At 36.5% G+C, this 8,596-nt stretch overlaps 1 protein-coding gene across 1 annotated transcript; it reads left to right on the forward strand.

The window, feature by feature from the left end:
- Positions 1–3,522: 3,522 nt before the first annotated feature.
- On the forward strand, positions 3,523–8,290 carry LOC111391722 (lipid phosphate phosphatase gamma-like). Its single transcript, XM_023016971.1, has 4 exons — positions 3,523–3,687; positions 4,183–4,303; positions 4,552–5,396; positions 7,927–8,290. Exons 1-3 carry the CDS (start codon positions 3,523–3,525, stop codon positions 5,379–5,381), a joined length of 1,116 nt encoding a protein of 371 aa, XP_022872739.1. The 3' UTR covers positions 5,382–5,396; positions 7,927–8,290.
- The last annotated feature ends 306 nt before the right edge of the window (positions 8,291–8,596 follow it).

Below are 8,596 nucleotides of genomic sequence, written 5' to 3' on the forward strand. Positions count from 1 at the left end.
CGATTCTCAATTTCTTGTTAAGGACAACTGCACGGGACGAACGTTGCTAGTAGGGAGGAGTGAAGGAAGTCTCTATCCTATTCAAGTTGATCGAAAATCTATCAATAAATTTCGGTCTCATGCTGCTCTCTTAAGTGTTCGAATTACACTTAATGGTTGGCATTCGAGATTGGGTCATCCATCTTTTCAAGTCACAAAAAATGTAGTCAAGAATTTTGAATTGCCTATTTCTGGATCCTTTAATATTGAGTCTGTTTGTGAATCTTGTTTATTGGGAAAAGCAAAAAAATTACCTTTCAATGAGTCTTCCCGTATCACGTTATCAAAACTCAAACTTATTCATTCTGATGTTTGGGTCTCTCCTACACCATCTTCTGATGGTCATCGTTATTATGTTATCTTCATTGACGATTACTCTAGATTTACTTGGTTGTACCCACTTAAAAATAAATCCGAAGTGCTCTCATGTTTTATGCAATTTAAGGCCCAAGTTGAAAACCGTTTCTCTTCAACAATTAAAGAATTTCAATGTGATAATGGTGGTGAATATCTCTCAAACCAATTCCAATCTTTTCTTCGCAAAAATGGTATCCATCAACGCCTATCATGTCCATATACCTCTCAACAAAATGGTTTGGCTGAACGAAAACATCGACACATTATGGAAGTTGGACTCTCACTTTTAAGTCAATCACATTTACCTACAAAATTCTGGGTCGATGCCTTCATGACAGCCATTTACCTCATTAACCGAGTACCCACACCTGTTTTGAAAAATGCATCTCCATATGCAAAATTGTTTGAGGAAAACCCAAATTATTCTTTCATGAGAACTTTTGGATGTGCCTGTTATCCTTTATTGAGACCCTACACGAGTCATAAACTAGCTTTTAGGAGTAAACAATGTATTTTTATTGGATACTCTTCTCACCATCGAGGCTATCGATATTTAGACCCTGTCTCTAATAAAGTGTACATATCTCGTAATGTAGCCTTTGATGAACAAAACTTTCCAGCAAAAGGATGGACCTCCTCTACTTGCTCTGCTACTTCAAATGCCACCGTGCCAGGTATTTTATCTGATCTTGCACCCTTTTACTCTCAACTCAATATATTGTCACACCAACCACATGAAGAAGAATTGCCATTACTAGCTACTTCTTCATCTAACACCACTGAACACATACCTGACTTTAGTCCTTCTCCAACTATCGAGACCCACCTAACCTCTGATGAGTCAGAAACTGAACGCCCTCCTATACCCAATCCAACTCAACATCAAATGGTAACCCGATCCCAAACTGGTTCTATTCGACCCAAGCAATTCCCTGGTTTTATACATTTTATGCATCTAATCATCCTGTACGTGCATATCATAGTGTGCTTAATATTGTTGAGCCTACTGCTTTTTCCCAAGCTGCTTTATCTCAGGAGTGGCAGGAAGCTATGCAACAGGAATATGATGCACTAATAGCCAATGATACTTGGGATATTGTCCCTCATCCTGTTGATCATAACATCATCCGTACCAAATGGGTGTACAAAATTAAGCAAAAGGCGGATGGAAGTGTTGACCGTTACAAGGCGAGACTAGTTGCTAAATGTTTTCAACAAATAGATGGTGTCGATTTTACCGAAACTTTCAGTCCGGTAATAAAACCAGCAACTGTACGTATGGTTCTTTGTCTCGCTGTTTCTTTTGGCTGGCCCATTTTACAATATGATGTTTCCAATGCTTTCCTTCATGGAAATCTCGAAGAAGACGTTTATATTGAACAACCACAGGGATTCGTTGACCCTACTGCACCTCATCATGTCTGTCGCCTTAAAAAGGCACTTTATGGGCTCAAGCAAGCCCCAAGAGCTTAGTTCCTCAAACTCTCAAATTGCCTACTAGATCTTGGTTTTCAAGGTTCTTCAGTTGACAACTCTTTATTTACTTATCACCATGGGCAGATACATGTTTTTATATTAATCTATGTTGATGACTTATTGATTACTGGCTCATGTTCCCAATTCATTCAAATAGTAACTAAGCAACTCCAACAAGATTTTGTACTCAAAACTCTAGGTAATCTTGGATATTTTCTTGGAATTGAAGCTACTCGGGACTGTCATGGTCTTCATTTACGTCAAAGCAAGTTTATCCTAGATATTTTGCATCGATCAAGAATGATTGGGGCCAAACCATATCCTGCTCCTTGTGTATCTGGTGAAAAATTGTCTTCTAGCACTGATGAACCAGTTGAAGACGCTACAACTTATAGGCAAATAGTTGGGGCACTTCAGTATTGTACTCTTACTTGCCCTGAAATTGCATATTCAGTCAATCAACTCTGCCAACATCTTCATTCCCCTACTCATATCCATTGGAAGTCTGCTAAGCGTCTTGCGTTACCTCAAAGGCACTGTTGAACATGGTTTGTACTTCAGCAAGGGTCCTCTAACTCTAAATGCGTACTGTGATTCGGATTGGGCTGGTGACCCATCTGATCGAAGGTCTACTACCGGCTATGGTATTTTCTTTGGCCCTTGCTTAATATCGTGGTGTGCTAAGAAGCAGAGTGTTGTAGCTCGATCTAGTACGGAAGCTGAATATCGAGCTCTTGCGATGGTGGTTGCTGAACTTTATTGGATTCGCATGTTACTAAAAGACTTGAACATTCCACTTACTTCACCTCCAACCATTTGGTGTGATAATCAAAGTGCCATTGCACTCGCTGCCAATCCCGTTTATCATACTCGTACAAAACATATTGAAGTGGATTTTCATTTCATTAGAGAAAAGGTGGTAAATGGTGATGTTTGCATTCAGTACATCTCTTCAGTGGATCAAGTGGGTGACATTTTCACAAAAGGATTAATATCCTCCCGATTTCAACTGTTGAAGGACAAGCTCATGGTTTGTGACCTCCCCATTGGCTTGCCGGGAGGGGTGTTAGACAGCAACCTTCCATTCCTGTTCCCAATTCTCATAAAAGTACTAGCAATGTTGATTGATATTAGCAATGATGAATGCTCCAAATCTGCCATATGTCCAGCATGGCAATAGGATTATTTGTAGGAATTATTTACTGTAATTTTGCTGTAATTTTGCTACATTAGAGGATGTGAATGTTTCAAATCTGTAAATATTGCTCCTATAAATATGTAGTAAACATATGGCTTTGGTATGATTTACCAAGCCCTTTTTATCATTTCTTTCACAAACTGAGGTGAACTCTGGACGGTTGATGCGAGACCTTGGTTTTGATATGCTATTTGAATTAGAAGGATATATTTCATCGAAGCTCGGCTTATTAGATTCATCTTTTCAAATTTTGAATTGTCAATTTTGGAGACTTATGGCTCAACTTTCAAGGCAATATATTTTGATTGAGAACCTATATTGATGTTATAGGACTATGAATGGGATGGCCTTGGGGAGTAGATGTTACCAGTTGGTGGTAAACGGCATAAGTGTTGCCAGAAATAGTGTTGTTGCCTTGGTTTTGGTCTGTGAAAGAGAAGTTTTGGGCAGCGATGAGGGTCGTTTGTGGTAGTGTGTGGCCAGATAGATGGGCGGGAAGTAATAGTGGAATGGAGGTGTATTCGGTGGTAGTGATGTTTGGAGGTCTAGGTGGCGGTAGGGTAGAGTTTGAGGTGGTTGAAAGTGACGATTCCATTGAGTCTCTAATGTTTGAGTTTGTATTTTGTTTTTTCAGCCAATAGGGAAAATGTTGGAGTATGTTGTTGGAAATTGTTTAGTGGGGTTGATAGAGGAGGGGGAAGAAGATAGGGAGAGAGAGAGAGATTTTATTTTATTTTGAATTTTTAATAATTTATTTGGGAGTCATTTGCATTTTTTAGAAAGGTTTGGGATGATGATTACAATTAGTTCTTTATTTTTATTTTTGTTTTATTTAAATAGGTGGATATATTCGTCATTTCACATACATTTATTGAGAAATTAGATAAAAATTGATGAAAAATGATATTTTTCACAATGATACGTGTAAATAGGGATGAAAATGTAAAAATTTGAAACGTATAAACGTTTTACACACTAAAGGTCAAATATATGAATGTTTTGTGTTAATAAGCTTTTTTTTTTTCTTCTTCTTCTTTTTTTTTTTTTTTTTTTAATTTGTGGCTCTATTTCTACAAATTTCCCAACTATACGTAATAAGTATTTTCACGTAGGACATCCATTTCTTAAGTCATGAATCTCTTTACCATCCAGTTTTTGAATTAGCAAGTTTCAATAGGGTCGGCCGGATGCGTGCCTTGAGGTCGAGGGTGGTGCCATTTGGAGATTTGGTGTGTATTTTATAAGGCTTTTAAAAAATGTTCAAATTCAAATACGTCCTAAAATTTCTCGACCCACTCAAAAGAAAGTTACATGCGCTTGTCGTTGTCAAGTTCATGTTAAACAACAGATCTATAGAACTTGAAAACCTAATTATTTTATTGTCAAGATCCTCCATGTGAAAGCAATAAAAGAATTATTAAATGTGGAACATACTTTAATTCGTTGAGAATAATTCTTTATTAGCAATCTTTTTATGTTAGGCTTCTTAATCTTTAATATTGAATATTGCCTCCTTAAATTCTTGAATTTTGTTCTTGACTTTGGCTTATTGTTCGATAATCTTGATTGCTTCAATACTTCCTTCTTCTTGATTATTGATTTTGATTATAGGTTTTGGTCCTCTCTCTTCAACATGTTTTCTCTTCATTCACCATTGAAAGCAGTGACACTGACCCATGTGAGGTACCAAAGAGGAGATCAATTGGGTCATTTCCTGGCATGGATTTCTCTTGTCCCAGTTTTCATTAGTCTTGGAGGGTTCGTTTCTCATTTCATTTTTCGCCGCGAACTTCAGGGCATGTTCTTTGCATTGGGTCTGTTGATTTCGCAATTCATCAATGAAATTATCAAGACATTGGTGCAGCAGGCTAGGCCCGAAACCTGTGCGCTTCTTGAAATCTGTGATTCCCATGGCTGGCCCTCCAGCCACTCTCAGTACATGTTCTTTTTTGCTGTTTATTTCACGCTTTTGACGTATTATAAGATTGGGATTTTGGCCAGGAAGCAATTGTGGGTTGTGGGACTTCTTGTGTGGCCTTTGGCGATTTTGACTATGTATTCGAGGGTATATTTGGGGTACCACACGTTGGCTCAGGTCTTCGCTGGAGCTGCACTTGGGGCGGTGCTTGGTGGAGGCTGGTTTTGGGTGGTGAATTCTTTGCTCCGCTGCTATTTTTCGGAAATTGAAGAGAGCGCATTTGGGAGGTTTTTTTATGTTAAGGATACCTCGCACATCCCTAATGTGTTGAAGTTCGAGTATGAAAATGCTAGGGCCGCGAGACAACACGTTTCTTATAAGCGCTCCAGTTGAGAAACCATTAATTAGGTATGTTAGAATTTTTCTTAGTTCATTCTTGAGACGCTACTGATTGAAATGTGTTCATCTTGAACAATAGAGTTAGATACAATGAAGAACTGTTGATTTTTCAGAAGTTTTTTCCAATAATATTTGATGTCTTAGTTCTGCGCTATCTATTTTTAGCACGTTTCACAATGACTTCACTGCATTTCTGAATATTTGTAAAGTATTTTGCATGTGTGCGCGTAAGTTGCTGTACAAAGGAATTTCTGTTGCTTGTGATCAGACACTTTTAACTAACTTGAGTTGCTTTGCCATAGTGATTCACTTGACAAGTTTGAAGCGACCAACACAAGACACTAAGTGCACATTTGACATATAATATTAGATCATTGTGTACAATACAATTAATGAGATTTAAGCTCTCTTTTTTCTGTCCTCATTTTGCCATCTAATATCAGTGAAGCACTATGCTTATATTTCTTTTATGAAGTAATGGTCTCTTATTGAAGGAAAAAGTGCTGGGGACTTAATGCTTTCTTTTAAATGTTATTGCAATGCTGCAGCAAAAGCAGCCATTTGAGATGTAATTATATGAAGATCTCTCTTTGGCATGTCTGACATAATTTGTTTTAGAAATAATTGTGGGCTAAGTTTAGGTAAATAACTTAAGATGGCCTTTCTTTGGGTGCACTCTCTCTGGTCATGCCTTATGTTTCGCAATAGCCTTTTCCATTAAGCAGTTACTGATGTTCTATATAGATTAGATTTATGGAAATTTGTTGAACTGTTATTTAAAGCGATCTTCGTTGGGAATCTGTCCTAAATTGTTATTCTGATAGGCTGCCTTTTATATTATTGTAAGCTAGTTAAGACACATCAGCATTACATTGTGTGACATAAATGGAAAAGAAATTGATAGGTGGAGGAGAGTTCAAGTTTCAGAATTTCAGTTAATGTAATGGTTACTTCACTTGAACAAAATTTTCTTGTTTATCGTGCTTTATGTTTTTTTTAACTTAAATTTAGCCCTTGTTTGAGCCCCATTTTTTGGGGAAGAATGAATTTTTGAATAGTGTATTGATGAGAAATGTGTGGTTAAAAAATAAGGAAAATTTTTGGATTTGCATGTAATATTATTTTATTAAAGAATGTGTAGTTGAAATGATGTCAAAACACTATTGAAAAATGAATTTTTCCAAAAGAATGAGGCTCAAACAAGGGCTTAATTATATCTAGTCTATCTCGGGTTTCTTTTAAGGTCATGAATAAAATTTACTGCCACGAGGAAGGAGACAGCTTAGATAATGATGAAATAGATAAGGAGCAACTTTGAGTTTCAGCATAGGAAATTAATATTTTACCTGCGCCACAGTGGGAATTTGAGGCCATTCGTTTTCTGAAGCTTCAATTAAAATTGGCTTTTTTAGAATGCAATTGATTGCACTGATTTGTTAAGAACTGCAAGAGTTATGGATTATTGTTGTGGGGGGTGGGGGACTATACATAAGATCACAATATGATTCCATAGATGCCTTGTACGTATTAGTTGTGTGTGCATGTGTTTGTTTAAAATTTGGAGGATTATATGATAGTAAAGACAACATGATGATTGTAGTTTTTGAGGTACTTTGTACACGTTTGTATTTGTTGCATTTTTACCCATTTGCGGATTGATAGAGAAGTACTTATGAATCTGAGGACCAACAAAGTTAGAACTTAGAAATGAAATTTAAATGTAAGATTTTAGGAAAATCCCCCAAGAGTCATTTAGCACTTTTAAGAGATTATTTTTCTTGGAGAGAATTAAATGGTATACTTGTTCACCAAAAACATTTTTTTTTTTTTTTTTTGGTGAGTGAATGAACAATGGCTAAAATGCTTTCTTTCCAGCCGGGATTTCCATATGGTTCTTGCTATTGAACTTTGCAGTTGATACTTCAGTGATAAGATTCTGTATCTCATCAAAAGCGATTCTGTATTTCTATTCCTGTACTCATAAAATTATGATTTTGGACTGGTCATGTAATAGAAAATTTGTAGTTAAGAAAGCGATGATCAGTTAAGATTTCTAAGATAGCTGGCTCCAGTTAGTAGAGATGTAGGACAATGGTTTGGAGTTATGTTAATCAACACTGGCAGCTTGATCTGCGATGCAGATGTATAGGAGGATTTCTGGTACCCTTTACTGTTTCTTTCTAAAATGGACAGCGCAAAAGAGACTTCTAATTTGGATGATGTTAAGGCCCTCTTCTAGAGTACGTAGATGCTTTTCAAGGCTTTCACATTTTGACTTAAGTGCCTTGGAAGTGGTCGGTATTGTTTTGTAAGCACAGAGAATAAGCATTTAGAGTACTTATAGGCAACTTAAAAAGTAAGTTACCGTTCTCCAACATTTCTTTAAACTGCTTAAGAGCACTTCAAATTAGTCTCTTCTAGTAGTTTACGTGTGAAGTTTTGGCACTTGTAGTCCACATATTGTTTAGAAAGGCTTTGTTCTTTGCAAGGTAATTTCTTGCAAATTTCTAATCTGGGTTTTTTATTGTTGCTTTTCAAGAGGACAGGAAAATAAAAGAATGAAACCGTATCTTGGAAAGGCAGCGACTGCCCTATTTTCAGAAGATTTCAGCAGTTGCTGAGTTTCTGCAGCATGGAGAGAGGTACTGAATTGGCTTAGATGAATGGATTTTTATATATTTTGTTCTTCAGATACTAAGTTTGAAATTTTAGATATTATTATGTGTTGATGACATCGTTTTCTAGCTTAAAGACAAAACTACGTCTATATCCACAGTTCGAAGTACACTGTTATGTGATCCAAAGGCATTTTATTTGGGCACTGCATTTTATTTCATTTGACAATAGACGTTTATCCATTAATGTTGATAAGGAAGTAAGGAAGTGAATTTGGAATATCTTGATCTTGGTTTTGGGAAGTAAATTTCTTTCCACTATAACATTTGATGTAGTTTCAACAGGGTGACCAGAATTATGATCGCGTCATTGAATTTTACTTTGTCATACTTTTGTTTTGATCAAGCCAGTTGGGCCAAAGCTTTAGCTCGACAAAGGTTATCACTATGTCACAGGGATTATTTGTGTTTTGGATTCTACTCGGCAAGTCAATCGAGTTGAATAAATTGACTTGATTGGAAAAAATTATTTTAGATGAAAATATGTTATTGAAAATGAGTTTGAGAAAAATGGATTTAAAAAAATGGGATTCA

The sequence above is a fragment of the Olea europaea genome, unplaced genomic scaffold, assembly GCF_002742605.1.
Source record: "Olea europaea var. sylvestris unplaced genomic scaffold, O_europaea_v1 scaffold83, whole genome shotgun sequence".
NCBI lineage: Eukaryota > Viridiplantae > Streptophyta > Magnoliopsida > Lamiales > Oleaceae > Olea > Olea europaea.